Genomic DNA, 25,798 nt, shown 5'->3' with positions numbered 1-25,798 from the left:
ATGTAGATATGTTTAGAATAATACCTATTTTTTATAAGCTGTTATTGGTCATTCTTAGGAAATTTTATAATTATTACTTATTCCACCTTATACTTAGCAAGTCAACATTTATTGCAATGTTCAAATGTATATGAACAAATGGGACCACATTGTCAAAGTGTTTGCAGCTTAGCGAAAGTGAATGATTTGTATAAATTGATGAACATAATGCATGATAAAATGTAAAATGTCAAGAGAAAAGTAGAGATTGATTTGGTTGGGATAGGAACTATGCTAAGAGATATAATGATTTCTATCAGTAATAAAAGCTGCTATTTTTTGAGTGTTTACTGTGTGTGAAGAGTTATGAAATGTTGACATTGAATTTTCACCACTATCCTTTAGAAAGTATTAATGTTATTCCTGTTTTTCAGATGGAATATAGTGTGAATCTATGTTTGACTGAAGTTAAGGAAAAGATAGAAATAGGATGGAAAAAACATTGTTTTGTTTGCCTCTTCAATCTTATGTATATAGGGTCTCATTTTGTATAACAAGAATATTTTGGGGTGCGCCTGATAGCCGTGTGGTTAAGTTTGCATGCACTGCTTTGGTGGCCCCAGGTTCACTGGTTCGGATCCTGGACACGGACCTATGCACTGCTCATCAAGCTATGCTGTGGCAGGCGTCCCACATAGGAAAAATAGAGAAAGACGGGCACAGATAGTAGCTCAGGGCCAATCTTCCTCAGCATAAGAGAGGAGGATTGGCAGCAGATGTTAGCTCAGTGATAATCTTTCTCAGAGAAACAAAACAAAGAAAAGAAAATTTGGTAAAGTCTGTCTGAAGATAAGAATTTTTCAGAAAGGGGTTCTGGAAACCCAATTTATGTGGAGCTTAGTCTGAGACTATCTCATCAAGAAGCAACTCAAATGATCACAGCAAACGAATGATGCCTTCTCTCACACTGAGTGGACCACATTTCTGAATCCCTCTTAACATATCACCTCTCTTCCAATAGTTAACACCCACCTTTGTTGTTTCTGTCACTGAGAAGATCATCTTGGCTCTGAAGCATTTAGTATACCTGGAAAATATCAAAGTCAAACTATTCATACATAGTTTGTATAATCAATAACGACATCTCAATGTCACTATCGATAACTTTAACCTTAGCTAAATCTTAACATCTTTACCTAATACCTTTGATCCTGAAACTCCAACTACAAATTGTATGTCATCAGGTACAGACCAGAATAAAACACTAGTGACACTAGTGACGTTAATTCTTGAAAATATTGTTTCTGAAGGCAGAGCCTCTTGGAAGACTAAATATCTTAGTGTCTTTATTCTCCTTTCAGGAAAGAAAGGGCAGATTCAAAGAATCACATCTTCAAGAACTTCCTCTGTGTCCCTATCTTACGTGCAAATCCCTCAGCCTCAGGCTTAATGTGAGAATTGCAAAGGGAATAATATTGGACAAGGAAGTGGAATTCAGTGCCTGATTCTGTTGTTGGTGATGAAGTTTCAAAGGGAGTTATTAAGAAGTTACTGAAACATTCACATGTGTAAACACACATTCACGCATACACAGACAGACACATTTTGATTGATATCCAAATTCTTTAGAGGCAGTAGAAGAAATCTATCTGTTTATCCATAGCTCAATAAGAACTTTGTTAAAACATGCCAAATACTGCACCTGAGAGAGAAAAAGGGTCCAGTTTTCATTGCTTGTAAGGCTCAGAGGACAGTATATACAAATCAGTTTCATTTTGATTGTCAAAAATCTCAAAAAAAACTGCACCTCAAATCCTTTGCTACCAGTCTAGTTTCTAATTATATGCAGAATGATTATAGTCTCATGATGTTGCTCTAAGTCTCTGCATGTAGAGAAACAAGACTTAGATGATGTTTGGGGAATGCACGTTTTTCCTTTTTTCCAACACTCTACTCAAATGGAAACTCTCAATTTGGATACATCTAGATAAGTATGTTAGTAAAGCTGTCTACAAAATCATAATAGTTACTTAAGATTACCTGAATTTATTGAATGATGTGATCTTATATAAAATGAACTTCCACTGTTTGCAGAATGCTGATGGGTTTGGATTTACTTGCTTTTCCATTTTGTTTTAGTACTGTGAACTAGCCTACACAGATTAAAAAGTGCATGATGCAGGTTATGTGTTTGAGATGGGTAATTCCTCCCCCAACCCAGCTTTACTGAGATTTAATTGACATATATCATTGAGTGTGTTTAAGGCATATAATGTGTTGATTTGATACATTTATAATTGCAAAATGCTTATCATCTTAGTGTTAGCGAACACTTTCATCACCTCACATAATTACTCATTCTTTTTGGTAGTGAGATCATACTCTCTTTTAAACTTTCAAGTATTGTTACCATATTGTTAACTATAATCACCATCTTTACATTAGATCCAAAACTTATTCATCTTATAGCTGGGAATTTGTACAGTTTAACCAACATCTCCTTGCTTCTCCCCATCCCCAACACCTGGTAACCTACATTCATTCTACTCTGTTTCTATGAGATCAGATTTTTAGGTTCCATATATATATGAGATCATAGAATATTTGTCTTTGTTTGACTTAGTTCACTTAGCATAATGCCCTCAAGGTCCATCTGTGTTGTTGCAAATGGCAGGACTTTCTATTTTTTGTGACTGACCACACCTTCTTTATCCATCCATCCATTGATGGACACTGAGATTGCTTTCATATCTTGAATGTTGTGAATAATGCTGCAATGAACATAGAAGTGCTGATACTTCTTCAAGACCTTAATTTCATTTCCTTTTGGTATATATCCAGAGATGGTATTGCTGGTTCATATGGTAGTCTTATTTTAAATCTTTTGAGGAACCTCTCTACTGTTTTCCACAGTGGTTGTACCAATGTATATTTCCAGCAGCAGTGCACAAGGATTTTCTTTCCTCCACATCCTCACCAACACTTATCTTTTGTCTTTTTGATGATAGCCATTCTAACAGGTGTGAACTGATATCTCACTGTGGTTTTGAATTGCATTTCTCTCATGCTTAGTGATGTTGAGCACATTTTCATGTACCTATTGGCCATTTGAATACCTTGTTTAAAAAAATATCTATTCAGTTCCTATGCCCATTTTTAAATCGGATTGTGTGTTTTTTGGTATTGAGTTTATCAGTTCTTTATGTGTTTTGGATACTAACAGCTTATCAGATACATAATTTGCAAATAATTTCTCCCATTCTGTAGGTTGTCTTCTCAGGTTTTGATTGTCTCTTTTGCTGTGCAGAAGCTTTCAGTTTGATGTAGTTTCATTTATTAAGTTTTTCTTTTGTTGCTTGTGCTTTTGGTGTCATATCCAAAAAATTATTGACAAGGCCAATGTTGAGGAGATTTTCCATGACTTTTTCTCCTAGGAGTTTTATTGTTTCAGGTCTTATGTTTAAATATTTAATCCATTTCAAATAATTTTTCTGAGCTGTGTAAGACAGGGGTCTGATTTCATTATTATGCATCTAGTTATCTAGTTTTTCCAGTATCATTTATTGAAGAGAGTATCCCTTTCCCATTGTACATTCTTGGCTTCTTTGTTGTAAATTAATTGCCTGTATATGCATGGATTTATTTATGAGCTCTTGATTATGTTCCATTTATCTGTATGTCTGTTTTTATGCCAGACTATACTGTTTTGATTATTAAAGCTTTGTAGTATAAAGGTTGAAATCATAAGTATGATGCCTCCGAATTTATTTTTCTTTCTCTCAATTGCTTTTTCTAATTCTGTGAAAGATGTTATTGGAATTTGGATAGGGATTGCATTGAATCTGTAGATCTCCTTGGGTAGTATGTACATTTTACAATATTAATTCTTACAATCCATGAGCATAGAATATCTTTGTATTTATATATATCTTCTTCAATTTCTTTCATCAATGGCTTATGATTCAGTGAACAGATCTTTCACTTCCTTGGTTAAATTTCTTCCTTAGCGTGTTATTCTTTTGATTCAATTCTAAATGGGATTGTATCTTTGAGTTCTCTTCTGTTAGTTCATTATCAGAATATAGAAATACTACTGATTTTTGTAAGGTGACTTTGCACCCTGCAACTTTGATGTAGTTGTTGATTATTTATCATAATTTTCCAATGGATTCTTTAGGGTTTTCTACATATAAAATCATCTAATCTGCAAATAGTGAGAGTTCCACTTCTTCATTGCCTATTTGGATTCCTTTTATTTCTTTTTCTTGCCTAATTGCTCTGGCCCAAACCTCCAATACTATGTTGAAGAAGAGTGGTGAGAGTGGCCACACTTGTCTTGTTCCTGTTTTCAGAGGGATGGCTTTCATTTTTTCTCCATTGAGTATGATGTTGGCTGTGGGTTTGTCATATATGGCCTTTAATATGTTGAGTTACTCTCCTTCTATAAACATTTTTTTTTGAGGAAGATTAGCCCTGAGCTAACTGCTGCCAATCCTCCTCTTTTTGCTGAGGAAGGCTGGCCCTGAGCTAACATCCATGCCCATCTTCCTCTACTTGATACATGGGAAGCCTACCACAGCATGGCTTGCCAAGCAGTGCCATGTCTGCACCTGGGATCTGAACAGGCAAACCCCGGGCTGCTGAAGCTGAACATGTTTCCTTAACTGCTGTGCTATGGGGCCGGCCCCTATATATATTTTATTGAGAGTTTTTTTTATCATGAATGGGTGTTATATCTTGTCTAATGCTTTCTCTGTGTCTGTTGAGATTATTGTGTGGTTTTTATTCCTCATTTCGTTAATGTGGTGTATCACCTTGATTGATTTACAGATGTCGATCCATCCCTGTGTCTCTGGTATGAATCCCACTTGATCATGGTGTGTGATTTTTTTAATGTATTGCTGTTTTCAGTTTGCCAATATTTTGTTGAGGATTTTTGCGTCTATGCTCATCAGTGATATTGGCATGTAATTTTCCTTGTTTGTGTTATCCTTGTCTTCTTTTGGTATCTGGGTGATGTTGGCCTCATAGAATGTGTTAGGAAGTGTTCTGGCTTCCTCAATTTTTTGGAATAGTTTGAGGATAGTTAATAAATCTTCTTTGAATGTTTGGTAGAATTCTCCATAGAAGCCATCTGTTCCTGTGCTTCTATTTTGGGGGAGGTTTTTGATTACTATTTCAACCTCTCTACTTGCGATTTGTCTATTCAGATTCTCTATTTCTTCTTGATTCAGTTTTGGGAAGTTGTAAGAGTCTAAGAATTTATTCATTTCTTCTAAACTGTCCAATTTGTAGGCGTATAGGTTTCCAAAGTATTCTTTTATAATCTTTTGTATTTCTGTGGTAGCCATTGTAATTTTTCCTTTTTCATTTCTAATTTTATCTATTTGAGACTTCTCTCTTTTTTCCTTAGGGAGTCTTCCTAAAGGTTTGTCAATTTTGTTTATCCTCCCAAAGAACCAGCTCTTTGATTCATTGATCCTTTCTACTGTCTTTTTTGTTTCAATATCATTTGTTTCTGCTCTACTTTTTCTTTTTTCCCTCCACCCACTGAGTATGGGCTTTATTTGTTCTTCTTTTTCTAATTCTGTTAGGAGAAGTTTAAGGTTGCTTATTGGAGATTTTTATTGTTTGTTAACATGGGCCTGTATTGCTATAAATTTCCATCTTAGGATCACTTTTGCTGCATCCCGTATAAGCTGGTCTGATGCATTTTCATTTTCCTTTGTCTATAGTATTTTTTGATTTCTCCTTTAATTTCTTTAATCATCCATTTGTTGTTCAGTAGCATATTGTTTAGTTTCCACATTTTTGTCCCTTTCCCAGCTTTTTTCTCCTAGTGGATTTCTAGTTTCATAGCATTATGGTCAGAAAAGATGCTAGATATTATTTCAATCTACTTAAATTTATTGAGGCTTACCTTATTTCCCAATATATGGTCTACCCTTGAGAATGTTACATGCGCACTAGAGAAGAATGTGTATTCTGCTGTTTTTGCATGGAGTGTTCTATACATATCTCTAAAGTCCATCTGGTCTTTTCATTTAATTCCACTATTTCCTTGTTGAATTTTTGTCTGGATGATCTATCCATTGATTTAAAAGGAGTGTTCAGGTCCATACTGTTATTGTGTTGTTGGTAATATCTCCTTTTAAGTTTGTTAACAGTTGCTTTATGTACTTTGGTACTCCTGTGTTGGGTGCATAAATATTTATAAATGTTAATTCTTCTTGGTGGAGTGTCCCTTTAATCATTATATACTGCCCCTCTTTGTGTCTCTTTACCTGTTTTATCTTGATATCTACTTTGTCTGATACAAGTATGGCAACATCTGCTGTCATTTATTTGTCATTAGCATGGGATATCTTCTTCCATTGCTTCACTCTGAGACTGTGTTTGTCTTTGGGGCTGAGATGTGTTTCCTGGAGGCAGCATATTGTTGGGTCTTGTTTTTTAATCCATCCTACCACTCTGTCTTTTGATTGGAGAATTCAATCCATTTACATTTAGAGTGATTATTGATATATGAGGGCTTAATGCTCCCCTCTCATTGCTTATTTTCTGCATTTCCCTTTTTTCTCGTCCCATGTATTTTGGATTACCAATTGGGTTAAGTAGTTTTCTATGATGATTTTCTTGATTTTCTCCTTATGTCTCTGTTTTAATTATTTGTTTACTGATTACCATTAGGTTTATAGAAATATCTTATAGATGAGCTAGTGCATTTTTGATAGCCTTTTATTTCATTAGACTAAACCAATTCCATCTCTTTCCTCCTCCCCTTTTAGGTTATCATTGTCATATCTTTTTCCATCTTGTGTTGTGAGTTTGTGTTAAAATGACAAGATTATATTTATTTTGGTGTTTTCCTTCCCTTTATCTTTAATGTTATAGTTAAGTGTTTACTAATCTGTTCTAATAGACAGCTGCATTTTCCTGATTATTGCCTACCTATTTATCTCCTGGCTCAGGGCTTTGTAGCCCCTTTCCTTTTATTTTTCCACTATGAGGGCCTTACTGAGGATTTCTTGTAGGAATGGCATGTGGTGATGAACTCCCTTAGCTTTTGTTTATCTGGGAAACTTTTTATTTCTCTGTCATATCTAAAGCATATTTTTGATTGATAGACCATTCTTGGCTTAAAGTATTTGTTTTTCAAAATTTTGAATATATCATTCCACTTTCTCCTAGCCTGTAAGGTTTCTGCTGAGAAATCCACTGAAAGCCTGTTAGGGGTTCCTTTGTTAGTTGCTTTCTTTTGCCTTGCTTCCCTTAATATTTTCTCTTTGTCATTGACTTTTGCCAGCTTTACTAATATATGCCTTGGAGAAGGTCTTTTTACACTGATACAGTTAGGAAATATATTGGCTTATTTCACTTGCATTTCCAACTCCTTCCTCATGTTTGGGAAGTTCTCTGCTATTATTTCTTTGAACAAGCTTTCTGCTCCATTCTCCTTCTCTTATCCCTCTGGAATACCTATAATCCTTATGCTGCATTTCCTAATTGAGTCTGATATTTCTCAGATAATTTCTCCCTTTCTTTTTAATCTCAGTTCTCTCTCCTCCTCCATCTGAAACATTTCTATATTTCTGTTCTCTAAGTTGGTAATTCAATCCTCCATAATATCAGCTCTATTGTTTAGGGAATCCAGATTTTTCTTCATCTCATTCATTGTGTTTTTTATCTCCACACAGTTCTGATTGGTTCTTTTTATAGTTTCAATCTCTTTTATGAAGAAGTTCCTCAATTCATTGAACTGCCTTTCTGCATTTTCCAGTTACTCGTTGAGTATTTTTTTAATGATAGTTATTTTGAATTCTCTGTCATTTAGGTTGTGAATTTCCATGCTGTTGGGGCTGATTGCTGGGTACTTGTCATTTTCCTTCTGTTCTTGAGATTTAATATCTTCATACAGCTTGATGGCCTGGATTTTTGTCTCCATCTCGTGATATTATCTTTTATTTTTTTTAGGAAGATTAACCCTGAGCTAACTGCTGCCAATCCTCCTCTTTATTCTGAGGAAGACTGGCCCTGAGCTAACATCTGTGCCCAGCTTCCTCCACGTTATATGTGGGACGCTTACCACAGCATGGCATGCCAAGCAATGCCATGTTCACACCCGGGATCCGAACTGGTAAACCCCGGGCTGCCAAAGTGGAACATGCACACTTAACTGCTGTGCCACTGGGCCGGCCCCTCATGATATTATCTGTTCACAGTTTCCAACTGCCACCACTGGGTGGGATCAGGCACTGTGTATTCTGAGCTTGCCACAATCTGCAGCTCCCTAGCTCAAAACAGACTCCTTTTCTGTTTGTGTGGCACTCTGGCCATTTGCTGAGCTAGATCACTGGGCAGGGGGAGGGGCACTTTCTTTCACCTGTGTGATCCCCTCAGCTGCTGGCTACTTTTCTCTCTGTGCGGTGGTCTGTCTGATGGCAGAGCTGGAGTGCTGGGCAGGAGGAGGGGCACTTTCTGTTAAGATTTTTCTACTTTCTTTTAGTCCATTTTGGTAACCTATAATTCCCATGAAAATTATATACTTTCGTATATCCTGGAAATTTTAAAAATTACATTTCAACGCACTGAGTCTTTACTTCTTTCTCTTGAAAGGCTGCAAGTCCATAGAGTGCATTTGTTTATATGTTCAGTGAGAAAAGTGTAACTCCTGAATGTGCCTGGATCTTTGGGAAACAAAAGGAGGGTGTCTAGAAGAGAATATCTTATCAGCTTCCCATAAGATAAGTATCTTCATGTCTTCCAAAATGAGGAACTGTAGCTGTAGCATCTTTGGTCCCCTAAAGTGAGCAAAAATAGAAGTTTCACACTTTATTTTAATACCAAGAAAATGATGAACTGCACATAAATAATGTAGTGTTATTGACGATCAGAAGTTGATTATAAAAATCTGTTTTGTACTAGTGAGTTGACGACAGTCTTCTGTGTTCCTAAAATACATGGCTGACAAAATAAAACTTGTTTACTTTTTACCTGTCTCTCTTTGGAAAAGTCTTTGTGTGTGACTGTGTGTGTTTGCATGTGTATGTGTGTGTGACAGGGACTGATTACCTCATACAGTCATGTGTTGCTTAATGGTGAGGATGCATTCTGAGAAATTCATTTTTAGGTGATTTTGTCATTGTGTGAACATCATAGAGTGTACTCACACAAATCTAGATAATACAGACTTCTATACACCTAGGTTATATGGTATTAATCTTGTAGGATTACAGTCATTAATGTGGTCTGAATTGACCAAAATGCCATTATGTGACACATGACTGTATTTTTAAATATTCAATTTCTTGAGTTCTAAGATGAACTTTTCTTTCATATTTTAACATCCGTGAAATTAAGATTTGTCTTACAATCAATGAGTATATGTGATATGGAAATGCTTCATTTTTACTACTTAGCTGTCATTAAAGTGGCAAATACAGTTTACAGTGGATGACATTTTAAATTCTAATATGGTAAGTATAGTCAATATACAAAATGCTTGAGACTCCATCTCTGAGTCTCTTTTCATAAAGTCTAGGGGCACTTCAATTGATATCAAGTCATCTCACTATTAGCCAATTACATGTGGAATTTATGAGAGTGTTAAATTAGACCTTTACTTCAGATTTGAAGGTCGATTTCATCCTCTACAGAGTTTTAAAGTGGTGACAGCTTGGGACTGGCTTCTCTAGCCCATTGCCCTTGTACTTGAGATTTGTGCGTGGTGTGTTGCTCATTCTTAGGCTTTTGGGAGAAACATGTGGGCACCTTCCCTTGATTGAGCCCTGTCCCACCTCTGACCCTTTTTATTCATTTTTCTCTTTCTTTACCTTTTCAGTCCATACAGCCCCTTCATCTCCAATTGAAGCATTTCTCTTATATTAGTTTCCTACTACTCCTGTTACAAAATTACAAAGAGTTAGTTGTTTAAAACAACACAAATTTATTGTCCTAAAATTCTGTAGGTCAGAAATCTGACATGGGCCTCACAAAGCTAAAATCAAGGTGTTGGCAGGATGCATTCTTTTCAGGAGGTTCTAAGGCAGAACCCATTCTTCTCTTTTTCTAGCTTCTAGAGTCTAGCTACATTCCTTGGCTTGTGGATACTTCCGTCTTTAAAGCCAACCATGTCAACTCAAGTACTCCTCACGTTGCTTACTCTGACCTCCTCTTCTGTCTACCTCTTCCACTTTTGAAGGCCCTTGTGATTTTATTGGCCCTCTCCCAGATAATCCAGGGTAATCTCCCTCTTCAAGGTCAGCTCATTAGCAACCTTAATTCCACCTGCAACCTTAATTTCCTTTACTATCTAAATAGCATACTCACAGATTCTGAAGATTAGGATGTGAATATCTTTGTGGGGGGATTACTCTTCCTACTACAACTCCCTCTTACTCAGCTTCTGCATTTTTTGCAAGTCATTCTGAAATCTCAAAACTCTGAATGCTGGAAAATTTTTAGGAATACATTTGGCAGTAAGCTCTGATCTGACATGAATTAATTTTGTTGCAAAATTTGATCTGAATTTATGTGACACCATGCACAGTTTTTATTTATTGCATGTTTGTGGAAATATTCATACAGAATATTAAAGTGTTTGTGTATCAGATGCTTCCCATGGAAGAAATTACGTAATACATAATACATGCACTGTATTATGTTTCTAAAATATAAGAAATTATAAATTAAAAAATCTAGCTGTTTCCAATAAATGAAAATGAAGGAATGCAGTCTTACATTATCATTATTATTATCATAATAATTAGCCTACTGCTACATTTCTATGAATCTGTTTACTTACTCAATCTTACTAGGATTTGTGCTCCAGAAGAAAGAGAGAGTAAAAAAATTCCATCCTCCCATATATGATTGTCAGGTATTTCAAGTGTCTGTCTGGACATACTCAAAGCACTGGTTTATTGAAACTCCGATTGAATGAATTTGTGCATTCATTTTCCATGAATATTGCAAAACATTCATTTTTCCTGGGATGTTTCTATTCTATGGTGTACATGGGTCTCAACAAATGTTATTGAATCTAACATTTGATTTGGTGTTCTCATAAAGAGACACACAGATGCCCAGATCTTGAGTATAAGATTGCAGATACTGTGATTCAAATACTTCCATTTCCTTTGACTTCCATGATGAAGTATCTGTTCAAGAAATAGAGACAATTTTAAATACTAAAAACCAAGGAGGATCTCGTCAAGATGGCAGCATAGGCAGACTCTGAACTCACCTCCTCCCACAAACACAGCCAGATCACAACTATTCTTGGAAAAATTATCCCAGACAGACAACTGAAATGTGGATAAAAAGAACACCCACAACAAGAAACTGTCCTGACTGAGGCAGAAGAGGGAGAAATTCCTTATGGAGAGAAAAAGAAGCCACCTTTGTGAGTGGTGGAGCTTCACAGCCAGCCAGATGGGAGCCATCCTAAGGTATGCAGCCTCCCTTGGAAAAGTAAGGCCCTTAGTAAGGGCACTGTACCACTATAAGCATCCTTCAGACTCAGCACAACTGAGATAAGTGTCCTACTATCTGGCTCCACTGGCTATTAACTGCAATGGGGAATAACCCCAGAAAAGCTATCAGAAGAAAGCTGGAAATATCCAGCTCTTAAAAGGCCCATACATAGATTCACCCATCTCAGACAGCAACCTAAAATCACCAAAAAGAAAGTTCCACAGTCCTTTGGTGAAAAGAGATTCACCTGGCAGGCTCTGGGTGCATCTCAGTGAGTGATGAGACCACTCCAGAGACTGAGACATTAGTGGCAGCCATTGGTGTGACCAAGTACAGGAGAGCTGATATAGATGCTGGCAGATGCCATTGGAGTTCTTCCCCTGGCTTGTTAGTTCAAGGGTCTGCCACACCCCTGCACCCAATAAAGAATGGATTTAATTCAGTTCATCCCAGGCAGGCAGCCCACTCTAGGGACTGGAACCACGTAACAACAAGCCCTCATGCTACTTGTCAGCCTGTGTAGACTGGGTACCTTAATCCTCTACAGACAGGCTGGTGTGTCCACCTCTGTGGAGCAGGGCCTGTGTGAGGACCAGATGAACTGTGGGCGGCATTGGTGGAGGGGTGGGGGCATCTACAGTGTGGTTACAGAGTACACTTCAGGAGATCAGGAAGTATTCATGAGCCAGGACTGTGTTTATGGTGTGTGTGGACTGGGGGCGGGGGGGGGGCTTATCAGTGGCAGAAGACTTGTGCTTCACAAAAGCCCACAAACAAGATTTGCCCCACCTTCTGAAGCCTGAAAGAGTTGAGTGCTCCCCATGCCTAAGGCCTGCCCGACAGAACTGTGATTCTAAGAGAGCTGACAATAGCCTTGCAAGCCTGAGGCCTACAGCAACTGTTATCCCCTGAGCCTAGCAACCAACTACATTGGGTACCTACTCAAGTAACAGGAAAACTGCAACAAGAGTGTGCTATTAGATCTTGTTGCCAATGCTGCTGGGGCTCCCCAAACCCAACTTACAAACAGCCGGCCAGGGAGTGAAAGACTAGACTCCTTGAGTATCTGCAGTAAGAGCAACCCTGACACAGAAGAAGGACATAAATAGCACACACAGGGGTCACTCATGGGTCATTTGGATTGCTGATGAGAGGGAAGCACACTACTGGGCCTCTAAAGGCTTTTCTTACATAAAGCCACTTCTCCAAGATCAGTTGACATGGCTGACTCACCTAAAACATAGAAATAAGCGCAGAGAAAGAGGCATAATCAGTAGGCAAAGGAATACATTCCATGCAAAGGAACAGGACAACCCCCCTCCCAAAAAGAATTAAATGAAACAGAAATAAGCAATCTACCTGACAAAGATTTCAAGCAAAAACTCATAGGGATTCTCATAGATATTGGGAGAAGACTGGATGAACACACTGAGAACATCAACAAAAAATTAGAAAATATAAAAAAGAACCAGTCAGAAATGAAGAATACAATACTGGAAATGAAAAATTCACTAGAGGGACTTAATAGCCGAGTAGATGATACAGAAAGGATCAGCAAGCTGGATGAAAGACTAGAGGAAATCACCCAAGCTGAACACATAAAAGAAAAAAGAATTTAAAAGAATGAGGACAGTCTAAGAGAACTTTGGGACCATATCAAGCACACTAACATTCGTATTATGTGTGTCCCAGAAGGAGAAGATAGAGACAAAAGGGCAGATAATCTATTTGAAGAAATAATAGATGAAAACTTTCCTAACCTAAGGAAGGAAACAGACACCCAAGTACAGGAAACACAGAGAACACCAAACAAGATAATCCCAAAGAGACCCACACCAAGACACATTATAGTTAAAATGTCCGCAATTAAAGATAAAGAGAGAATCTTAAAAGCAGCAAAGAAGGGCCATAAATGACATACAAAGGAAAGCCCATAAGGCTATTGGTGCTCTTCTCAGCCTAAACCCTAAAGGCTAGAAGAGAGTGGCATGACATATTTAAAGTGCTGAAAGGAAAAAAAGCTACAGCCAAGAATACTCTCTTCAGCAAGATTATCATTCAGAATGGAAGGAGAGATAAAGAGCTTCCCAGACATGCAAAAATTAAAGGAGTTTACTACTATGAAACAAGTTCTAAAAGAAATGCTGAAGGGACTTATTTAAGTGGGAAAGAGAAGATCACAAATAGGGATAAGAACATTATCAAAAAACCAAACAGATAATAAAAATCTCTGGTAAAGGCAAAAATACAGTAAAGGCAGCAGATCAACCACCTCTGAAGATAATATGAGGGTTAAAAGACAAAAATACTAAAATTACCTATTCAACAATAAGAGGGTAATGAATAGACACACACAAAATAAGAAATTAGATATTATTTCAAAAACATAAAATGTGGGAGGAGGGGCGTAAGAGATTAGAGATTTTACAAGAGCTCAAGCTAAAGAGACTATCAACTCAATATAGATTGCTGTATATGTAGAATAGTATATGGGAACCTCATGGTAATCACAAATCAGAAACCTATAATAAGTGAACAAATAAGTGAGAGGAAAGAAATCAAACACATTACTAAAGAAAGCCATAAAACCACAAGGGAAGAGAGCAAGAGAAGGAGAATGAACAGAGAACTACTAAAACATCTAGAAAACGAAAAGTAACAAAATGGCAATAAATACATACTTATCAATAGCTACTTTAAATGTCAGTGGACTAAAGGCTCCAATCAAAAGGCATAGGGTGGCCAACTGGATAAAAAAAAACAAGACTCATATATATGCTGCATATAAAAGACACACTTCAGACCTAAAGGCACTCACAAACTGAAAGTAAAAGGATGGAAAAAGATATTCCCTGCAAATGGCAAAGAAAACAAAGCAGGGGTAGCAATACTTATATCAGACAAAATAGATTTTAAAACAAAAACTATAACAAGAGACAAAGAAGGGCACTACATAATGATAAAGGGAACAAAGCAACAAGAAGATACAACACTTGTAAATATCTATGAAGCCAATATAGGAGCCCCTAAATATATAAAGTAATCATTAACAGACATAAAAGGAGAAATATGCAGTAACACAATAATAATAGAGGACTTTAACATTCCACTTACACCAATGGATAGGTTACCCAAACAGAAGATCAATGAGGAAACATTGGCCTTAAATGACACATTAGACCAGATTGACTTAGTAGATATATATATAGAACATTCCATCCCCAAACCACAAAATACATATTGTTTTCAAATGCACATGGAACATTCTCCAGGACTGATCACATATTAGGCTACAAAACAAGTCACAATAAATTTAAGAAAACTGAAATAATACCAAGCATCTTTTCAGACTACAAAGGTAAGAAACTAGAAATCAGCTACAGGAAGAAAATCAGAAAAGCCACAAAAATGTGATGAATAAACAAAATGCTACTGAGCAACGATTGGGTCAGTGAAATCAAAGGAGAAATAAAAAATACTGGCAGACAAAAGAAAATGAAAATACAACATGATAAAATCTATGAGGTACAGCAAAAGTGCTTCTAAGAGGGAAGTTTATAGCAATTCTGGCCTGCCTCAACAAACAAGAAATACCCCAAATAAACTAACAGTGCACCTAAAGGAAGTGGAAAAAGAAGAAGAAGACAAAGCCCCAAATCCGTAGAAGGAAGGAAATAATAAAAATCAGAGCAGAAATAAAGGAAATAGAGACTGAAAAAAATAGAAAAAATTAATGAAAGCAAGAGCTCGTTCTTTGAAAAGATAAACCAAATTAGCAAATCTTTAGCTAGAAGCACCGAGAAAAAAAGAGAGAAGCCTCAAATAAACAAAATCAGAAATGAAAGAGGAGAAATTACAATGGACATCTCAGAATTACAAAAGACTATAAGAGAATATTATGAAAAGCTATATGCCAACAAATTGGATAATCTTGAAGAAATAGATAAATTGTTAGAATCATACAACCTTCCAAAACTGGATCAAGAAGAAGTAGAGTATTTGAATAGACCAATCACCAGTATGGAGATCAAAACAGCAATCATTGCCTACCAAAAAACAAAAGCCAGACGGCTTACCTGGTGAATTCTACAAAACATTCAAAGAATACATAATACCTATCCTTCTCAAACTGTTACACAAATTTATAGAGGAGGCAAGTCTTCCTAAATCTTTCTATGAAGCCAACATTATCCTGATATCTAAACCAGACAAGGACAATACAAAAAATGAAAATTACAGGCCAATGTCACTGATGAACATCGATGAAAATAAAACTCAACAAAATACTAGAAAATCTAATACAACAGTACATTAAAAAGATGATACATCATGATCTAGTGGGTTTCATTCTAGGGATGCAAGGATGGTTCAACATGTGCAAATCTATCAATGTGATATACCACATTAACAAAATGAAGAATAAAAATCACATGATCATCTCAATAGATGCAGAGAAAGCATTTGACAAGATACAGTATCTATTTATGATAAGAACTCTAAATAAAATGGGTATAGAAGGAAAATACCTCAAAATAATAAAGGCCATATATGACAAACCCACAGCTAATATTATTCTCAATGGAGAAAAACGGAAAGCTATCCGTCTAAGAACTGGAACCAGAAAAGGATGCCCACTGTCACCACTCTTATTTTACATCATATTGGAAGTCTCAGCTAGAGCAATCAGTCAAGAAAAAGAAATAAAAGGGATCCAAATAGGAAAAGAAGTAAAACTGTCACTCTTTGCAGACGACACGATTTTAAATGTAGAAAACCATAAGGAATCCACTAAAAAATCTTTTAGAAATAATAAATGAATACAGTCAAGTTGCAGGATGCAACATCAACATACAAAAATCGGTCCCGTTTCTATACACTAACAACGAAGTAGTAGAAAGAGAAATTAAGAATATAATACCATTTACAAGTGCAACAAAAACAATAAAATACCTAGGAATATCCTTAACCAAGGAGGTGAAAGATCTGTATACCAACAACTATAAAACATTGTTGAAAGAAATTGAAGAAGATACAAAGAAATGGAAAGATATTCCATGCTCTTGGATTGGAAGAATTACCATAGTTAAAATATCCATCCTTCCTAAAGCAATCTATAGATTCAATGCAATTCCTATCAAACTTCCAACATCATTCTTTCACAGAAATAGAACAAAGAATCCTACAATTTATATGGAACAACAAAAGACCCCGAATAGCCAAAGCAATGCTGAGGAAAAAGAATAAAGCTGGAGGTACCACAACCCCAGATTTCAAAATATACTACAAAGGTTTAGTAAAAACCAAGCTTGGTAATAGCACAAAAAGAGACACACAGATCAATGGAACAGAATCAAGAGCCCAGAAATAAACCCGCACATTTATGGACAACTAATTTTTGACAAGGGAGCCAAGAGCATATAATGGATAGAGGAGAGTCTCTTCAATAAATCATGTGAAAACTGGACAGTCACGTGCAAAAGAATGGAATCAGACTGTTATCTTACACCACGCACAAAAATCAACTCAAAATGGATTAAATCCTTGAATGTGAGAACTGAAAACATGAAACTTCTAGAAGAAAATATACTCAGTACCCTCTTTGACATCGGTCTTTCCAGCAGTCTTTCAAATACCATGTCTGACCAGGCAAGATAAACAATAGTAAAACAATAAACCTACAGGATGACATCAAACTAAAAAGCTTCTGCACAGCAACAGAAACCATCAATAAAATGAAAAGACAACCTAGAAATTGGGAGAAGATATTTGCAAACCATATATCAGATAAGGTGTTAATACCCAAAATATAGAAGGAACTCATATATCTCAACAATAAAAAAACTAACAACCCAATTAAAAAATGGACAAAAGATCTGAACAGAGATTTCTCCAAAGAAAACATATGAATGGCCAACAGGCACAGGCAAAGATGTTCAACATTATTAACTATCAGAGAAAAATAAATCAAATTGCAATGAGATATGACCTCACTCTGGTCAGAATGACTATAATTAACAAGACAGGAAACAGCAAATGTTGGGGAGGATGTGGAGAGAAGGGAACCCTTGTACACTCCTGGTGGAAGTGTAAACTGGTGCAGCTGCCATGGAAAACAGTATGGAGTTTCAGAAAATTATGAAATCAGAAAATTAAGAATGGATCTACCATATGATCCAGCTATTCCACTGCTGAGTCTTTATCCAAAGAACTTGAAAACACAAATTCATAAAGATACATGCACCCCTATGTTCATTGCAGCACGATTCACAACAGCCAAGACTTGGAAGCAACCTAGGTCCTGATCAAGGGACAAATGGATAAAGAAGATGTAGCATATATACACAATGGAATACTACTCAGTCATAAGAAATGTTGAAATCTGACCATTTGTGACAACATGGATGGACCTTGAAGGTATTATGCTGAGTGAAATAAGTCAGACAGAGAAAGTCAAATACTCTATGATCTCACTCTTAAGTAGAAGATTAAAAGAAAGGACAAACAAAAAGATAACAACAGAGACTGGATTTCTGGTTACCAGAGGGGAAGTGGGAAGGGAGGAGGGCAAAAGGGGTGATTAGGCACACATGTGTGGTGACGGATCGTAATTAGTCTTTGGGTGGTGAACATGATGTAATCTACACAGAATTTGAAATATATTTTAATGTACACCTGAAAGTTTTATAATGTTATAATCCAATGTTACTTCAATAAAAATAAATAAATAAATTCTAAAAACCATGACTAAGTAGAACTGATGTCATACTCTTATATAAATTCCTTTCCTTCCATTCCACAAATTCAATGAACAAACACTAATAGCTTCTTACAGGTCAGGCACTTTTCTAGTCACTGCAAATATAATGGAGAATTAGATCTGCTAAGTTCTCTGGAGCTCTTTAATGCACTGTGGTAAGGGAAATGACAAAGAAGTGCACATAGGAAAAAAATATTTATTGGCTTAGATACAGCTTTTCCTTTCTCAACTAGTCAAACTAACTTATGTCTGAGGCAATAGTATGAACAGTTAGACAGGTAGTTCCAGATTCTTACCCCTGCTGTAGGCATATATTGGAGCTTTAAAAATAAGACTGTATAAGTTCTAGGTCACATCCAACTGTTAGGAAGTCACAGGGAGTGAAAGACAATGAAGATCCTTAAAACTAAGTCTCTACACATACTGAATGGTTGTGTCCCTGTTGCCTACTGCATGTCTGGACACCACAGTCCTATCTTTCATCCCATTGCCTGGACACCAAGAACTTCTACAGTATTTCACGTTTGTGCCCTGCTTGCTGTCAATTGCTCTTTAAGGACTATGTTCTATCTGCTTAATTTCTTGCTGGTGTTCCTTCTCAATATCGTTGTGCCAGGTAGCTGATCCTTTGTGCCTGTGCCATCTTGCTATACTCGTCTATTTATGGTTGAAGCATGACAATATGTGACAGCTAATATTTTAAGAAAATATCTCAATTATATTCTTGCAGCTTGATCCACAATCTGTAATCAGGCTATCCCCTTTCAGAAAGCATGAGTCTTCTCTTCAGTCTTCTCATGGATGACTTCATCTCTTGGTTCCTCAGGGTGTAAATCATGGGGTTCAGAACAGGGATGATGACAGTGAAGGTGATGGAGACAGCTCTGTCCATGGGGAGGGCAGTGAAGGGCCGGGCATAGACATAGATGCAGGGAACAAAGTGCAGTGTCACCACAGTGATGTGGGCTGTGCAGGTACAGATGGCTTTCTTCCTGCCTTCTCCAGTTTGAGTTCTCAGCATCATCAAGAGCACTGTGTATGACACAAGAAGAAGGACAAACCACAGGGTAGTGACCAGGCCATTGTTGGAAATCATTAAAAGCTCAATGACAAAGGTGTCAGTGCAGGCGAGTTTGAGCACCTGCGGGACATCACAATAGAAGCCATCAACAACATTAGGTCCACAGAAGGGGAGGGGTAGCAAAAGGGAAATCTGCACAATGGAGTGGACAAAGCCCCCCATCCAGGAAGCCACAATGAGGGCAGTGCATCTCCCCCTACTCATGATGGTCACATAGTGCAGGGGCTTGGAGATGGCCATGTAGTGATCAAAGGCCATCACAGAGAGAGAAAAAATGTCTGCTCCACTGAGGAGGTGGAAGAAAAACATCTGTGTGATGCAACCGTTGAAGGAGATGGTCTTTCTCCTTGACAGAAGGTCTGCTAGGACCTTCGGAGCAGTGATGGAGGAGAAGCAGATGTCCAAGACAGAGAGATTGCGGAGCAGGAAGTACATGGGGGTGTGAAGGCGAGGCTCACAGGTCACAGTGATCATGATGGCAACATTTGCTAACACAGTTGTTACATAAATCACAGCTAAAAATAAAAATAAGAGCAAGCTTAACTCTTGAGACTGGGTAAGGCCACAAAAAATGATTTCAGACAACCTGGTATGATTTCTCAGGGCCATTGGATGATATTTCCTCCTCCAAGTACAGCTTGGAAAGAAATAATATTACTTAGGTAATGAAATCAAAGTTTTACCTCATACAGAAAATGAACATACATAAATATATCTTATTCTTCATGAACTATCTGTGTTACCAGGGAAATCACTCAGTTCTACTTGCTTCAGTTCCCTCATTAGTACAAGTTGAGTTTTGAGCTAGATCATTTGCTTTCCTACCGTACTTGATTGGGGACTTTGTGATCTTTTAAAGTTCACCCCTAGAAGTTGCTGAGGAAGAGATCTAAGGAAGGCTTTATGGAAAGAATTATGGGTTCCCTACATCTTCGTGAATCAGAGCAGCTCTGATTTTATTCAAGTTTCACTTTGTTTCTATGGCTTAAAAGCCTTTGGAATAAATCAACCCTCAAATGCCTTTCAGTAACAAGATGATATGGGTCAATTTGAACAGCATATTATTGTTTTAAAAGCTACTGCACACTTAATTACAATAAAATTTCCTAATATCCCTCTGAGTTTAGGGAGAAAGCTGTTATTCCCACTTTAATAATACCAAAACTGAAATCAATAAGTATAAGCCAATTTTCCAAAGTAATTCAGAAAACCAGTGGCAGAGAAAAAGTAACACAGTTTTCTTCTGTCTCTTAGTTCTAGGATCTTTCCATTATACCACACTGCCTGCCAGTTTCAAAATATATAAATCCATGAATAATTTGTGTAAGGAACACTCTACAGAACTTTCAGTGGTGAGTTTTATTAGCTCCTCAATTTCCTCTTTCCATCAATGGAATTTTAGACCTTGCAGAAATGACATCTTCTCTTCAATGTTTTATTTCATTTCATAGATACTAAGAGGTCAAGGGTAAATGATGAATTTAACACAAAGAAGTTGACAAAGATGGTGATGGAGATGATTATGTTCACAAAGGTCCAGACATGCATACATAGAGAACGAGCATGAAATTCAAGGTTACCACAGAAATGTAGGCAGTACAGGTAAATGTGAATTTCCTCCTGTGCCCTTCCTATAAAAGATAAACAGTTTCTAGTGAGCTTGGGATTTTCACTTTCTGATGGAGTAAAATAAACACAAGATGGAAGCAATGGTTGTTCCCCATCCCTGAGGGTTGGTATGTTCTCTTACTATAGAGTCGTGGCTGAGGAGGAAGGGGCAGATCCAACTTAGAGGATTTTTATTTCCTTGTATTTTTCCCGTATGAGTCAGGAGTAAGCAACCTTTGGTTGTTTGAAGATCAATTAAGGAAAAATAAAGTTCTTAAGAGGCCCAAGTGACAAGTATAAGATCACGCAGGAAGCTAGTGATGGAGTTAGACTTTGACATTCAGCCCATGTCATTTCAATAATTTATAAGAAGATTTATGATGGTGGCAGTGGTCACAAAGTTAACTCAGAGTTATAGGTAAAAGCCATCCTCAGCCTAAGCATCTGCCTGAATCACCTGGCATTACCTTATTGATAGATGGTCACTGTCCAGATCAGTGCCCAACTGGGAAGCATCATGATTGGTCTGTGTAAAAACAAACTTTGGGAAGGTAAGAGTCTTGAAAAACTATGTGGATAAATAAGCCCAAAACACATGTTGCCTCTCATTTGCTCTGGAGAATTTGATGACTTGTCTTGTTTTCCCAGTTTATTCAGTCTCTGAGGGCACACTTACCTCCACAGCATGTACTGATAGGCAGTATGTTTTATCCAAAAGACTTATATTGAGCCACCCACATGCAAGAGACCTGGGCACTGTTAAAACTCTCCTGAGGGTACTACTTTTTTCACTTCTCTCAATTTGTCCCATTCTCCTCATCCTCACTTAAACCTTTATCACTTCTCCTCAGATTGTTGCAGGAGTTCTGTAACTGGTCTCCTTTTCTTCCGTGTAGTTTTCTCTAATTCATCCTCTCTGTTGTTTGCAGAAATATCTTCACAAGTCATAAATGGGACCACTTATTCCCTTGCTGGAAAATTTCTAGTAGTTCCCTATTGCTTATAGAATAAAGATTAAACTTTTCTTATAGCATCTAAGACTTCCCTCCATCTTCGATATTATCTAGTGCCCTGTTTCCTTTGATTCTGTTTCAGGTGTTTCAATGTTATACACATTCTTATGCCTTTGGATCTGTGATCTTGTTGCTCCCTCTACCTACCGTATCCTCCCTACTCTCAGAATCTCCCATCTATCCGTCTTCACAAACACTGACCTTTTGACACTCGGGTCCAGAGACTCCTCTTCTGTGAAAACTTCCCTGACACCCCTTTGTGACTCATTCCCTGCACTGACTTCTCTTCTGGTATTTTTAACAGTTTCTTCTAATTATATGTCTCTTTTCCCTTAGCACACTATAATTTCCCTATTATACCTCAAGTTCATCCTGTCTGCTCAGTATTTCATCCATCAAATCTTCACTTAGTATGGGGCATGCATTAGGTGCTCAATAAATGTTTTGTTGCTGTTTTAAAGATTGACACCTGAGCTAACATCTGTTGCCAATTTTCTTTTTTTCCCTTCTTTTCCCCAAAGCCCCCAAGTACATAGTTGTATATTTCAGTTGTGAGTGCCTCTGGTTGTGCTGTGTGGGATGCTGCCTCACCGTGGCCTGAGGGGTGCCATGTCCATGCCCTGGCTCTGAACCGGCAAACCCCTGGACTGCCCAAGCAGATTGCATGAACTTAACCACTCGGCCACAGGGCCAGGCCCTCAATAAATGTTTCTTAAATTTATAAATCTAGCTGGTAAGTGCACATCATTACTTATAAGCATTGGCATTGGAATGTGAGTGAGGGAGAAGGATCTTGATGAACACAGGCTAAGAAACTCTTTTGTTAACATCTTTGACATGGCCTGAGGGATGCCAGATAGAGATTTGTTTTCTGATCCAGGCTATAAAACACCTTTGTGACCTTGAGAAAGTCACATTGCCTCTCTGTTCCTTGGATCCTCAGTTGTAAAATGTGAGGGCAATCTAACGTGATGTGGTGTAGGGCAATGTTAAGAGTTTTCAGGTAGGGCAAATTTGGGTTGGAATTTTGCCTCTTCCTCATTTGTTACATGGAGCAAGTTCTTTATTTTCCTTCAATTTATTCCTCTGCAAACTGGGAAGCATACCACTTACTTCAATGGGTGGCATAAGGAGTAACTATGATCATGTTTGTAAAGTACCAAGATCAGAGTGGACATTCAATTAACTTGATTCATTTCCCTTTTTCCTGAAAACAGAATCTGACCTGCCTATCATGAGGGTTATTTATGAAGACATATGTAGAATATTCTATTGAATAGCAATAAAATGCGATTCAATAGAAGTACAACTTCTCTTTGAACCAACTTAACTATTTTTGTTTCCATGAACTTGCATGAATTAACCAAGTGGACTTGAGCCTTCAGCTCTGGGTCATTGGGTTCAGGAATAAGACAGGCTCTGGATCAAAGGCTAAAGAGACCCAGTGAGTCATGGGCAGTGTATGGAAATAGGGTTGCCTTTGAAACCTCCACAGTTTTTAAGATAAGTTGAGGTTAAGATTATGTTTTTGAAGGAAGCACCAATGTTGTGGAAAGAGGCTCCATGATCCCATGGACGAACCCTAAGCTAGAATAAAATCTGCTCCTTATATGCAACTCAATTGTTCCATCAAATACGAGCTGCTTTCTCTTTTACCATGCTGACTCCATCTCTGTGGCTCCTTCTTCTTAAGGAGACATTCCTCCTTTTCCAGTATTTAAAATCTACTTCTTTGTTTTCCGTTACTAAAATTTTCAGATATTTTTGCAATATCTTATACACTAGGTACATTTTCATGCACATCCTATCCAAGTATAATCCACAATGTCTCACACTCTGACAGTTCAATGTTCTTACCCAAATCCTTCAGTATCCAAGCTGGAATTTATGCCATCTGAGACTGGATAGCTGGGCCTCAGTGTGTATGGTTCTGGGGAAATATCATGTTAGAAGTTGAAGTCCTTCTGCAGGTTAGTTACATTAGACTTCGGTATCTTCTCTTAAAACTTCACATTGGAAAGGGCAGACTCAGGGAGTTACATCATCATGGCTCTTCATCTGGTCCCAAAGCATCCCTATCACATACAGTAGTCCCTTAGGCTCAAGCCTAATATGAGAATTACCAAAGGGAATTTTATTATATCTGAGTGTGGAAATAGAATGGACATTCTTATGACAGTGTTGGAGTTCCAGTGGGAGTTATTAAATATTTTCCAAGTCATTATTGGACACAAATCCACACATACGTGCACACACATACATATGCATGCACTTACAGACACACACAAACAAAGATGCCCACGTTTCTATGCTTTCCAAATTCTTGCAAGGCCCCAGAAGACATATGCTATTTATTCTGTGATTCTTTGAATTTTGGGGAAACATGTTAATAGAAATATCTAATGCCATATTATCATTCATTCTCAGTGTGGGAAATGTGACCAAGGGGGCAAAAATTGGTTATTGGTAGCCAAAAAATCTTAGATATTGCAATGATGTGTGGTCCTTCAAAGATCTTTGGTGTGTAAAAAGATATACAGTATATCTTTGGTATTACATTTTCTTGTGGGAAAGCAATTAGTAAAAACACCTAATAAAGCTCCTTGGGGGGGGCAATAATTTTAAAAAGTTTGAGAAGCACTGCCATGTGGTTAAGAGTCTTGGCCCAATGTCTCTGTCTTGTAGGACTCAGAGAAAATCACAAATGTATGTCATCTACTAGGACCATTTTGCAAGTATTAATGCATCATAACAATTTCAAAAGAATGGTCTATATGTTGAAGTTTCCTGAGATTTCTTATTCCTCTTGGCCAATTTTTTAATGACTTTTGGAGTCTGAAGGGTAGAATTTGAAGAAGGAATAAAGAGAGAAGGGAGATTTATTGTCTCTCTACATAATTACATTTTTAGAATCGTCCTCTTGGGAGAGAGGTGGATTACAAAGAAGACCCAGTGGCTATTCCTAAATGGCCCTGCCTACAATGTGTTTCTTTTCTCTCCTGCTACAAAAAATGGATCTTGAGTGTGTGAAAAGGTATTTTTTTTTTTTTACCAGTGATTTATCTTGAATTGTCTGTGCATATATAGACAAAACTATAGTTTTGCTCCAGCTATAAAAGCCCTGGGAGTGAAGTGGAGAGAAGATAGAGGGAATAAAGAAGTTTAAGTTAACAAAAAATAAATTATCTTTGTGGATTTTGTGCAGATATAGCCCCAATTTGTACAAGTACTTTTGAGATTAATTTGAGTGAGAAAATCAGTAGAATGGATCTGAGAATAGTGAAATATATTGAAATATGTTGAAGATTCTGTACTCAAAATATTAAATCAAGAAGTGATTTTAATAATCAACTGGGAATAATCATAGAAGGCAGAGAAATCTCAGAGACACTAGAGAAAGCATGTGAGAAAGAAATACATCCATATTCTGTATATATGCACATTTAGGAATATTATAACAGGGAAATCGTTTGTATGCCTGATTAATTCCAGGAGCAATGCTAATTTTTGCAACTATCATCCTCTCAACATTTGTAATTCTTTACTCTCTTGGCAACCTTGTGAGGAGACAATGTTATTTCCATATTGCAGGTGGTAAAAGTGAGGTAAAGTATGTTGGCATGAGAGTTACAGATTACAACAAAATAGCATTAGGTTATTGATTTTAGTCTTATACCTCATTCCTCTCCCCAGTCTGCAAGCCCAATATCTCATGTTGTTCAACCTCATCTCTTCTTTTTGTTTCTATATTCCCTCTAATAGAGTTAAGCGTCTATGAGGATGTAGAGAAATGACCGTGGAGAAAAGAGATAGCTGTCTCTTACTCCCAGGATAGCGGTTTGAGAAAAACTAATCAGAGTTAGATTTCCATCTCAATCTGACTGC

At 37.2% G+C, this 25,798-nt stretch overlaps 1 protein-coding gene across 1 annotated transcript; it reads right to left on the bottom strand.

Moving 5' to 3' along the window:
* Positions 1–18,965: 18,965 nt before the first annotated feature.
* LOC139040670 (olfactory receptor 4D11-like) lies at positions 18,966–19,766 on the bottom strand. Its single transcript, XM_070487421.1, has one exon. The coding sequence runs from the start codon at positions 19,764–19,766 to the stop codon at positions 18,966–18,968; it is 801 nt and encodes a 266-aa protein (XP_070343522.1).
* Positions 19,767–25,798: the final 6,032 nt, after the last annotated feature.

The sequence above is a fragment of the Equus asinus genome, chromosome 17 (genome assembly GCF_041296235.1).
Source record: "Equus asinus isolate D_3611 breed Donkey chromosome 17, EquAss-T2T_v2, whole genome shotgun sequence".
Taxonomy (NCBI): Eukaryota; Metazoa; Chordata; class Mammalia; order Perissodactyla; family Equidae; genus Equus; species Equus asinus.
Note: the sequence above shows the minus strand (reverse complement) of the source record. Positions and strands in the feature narration are given on the sequence as shown.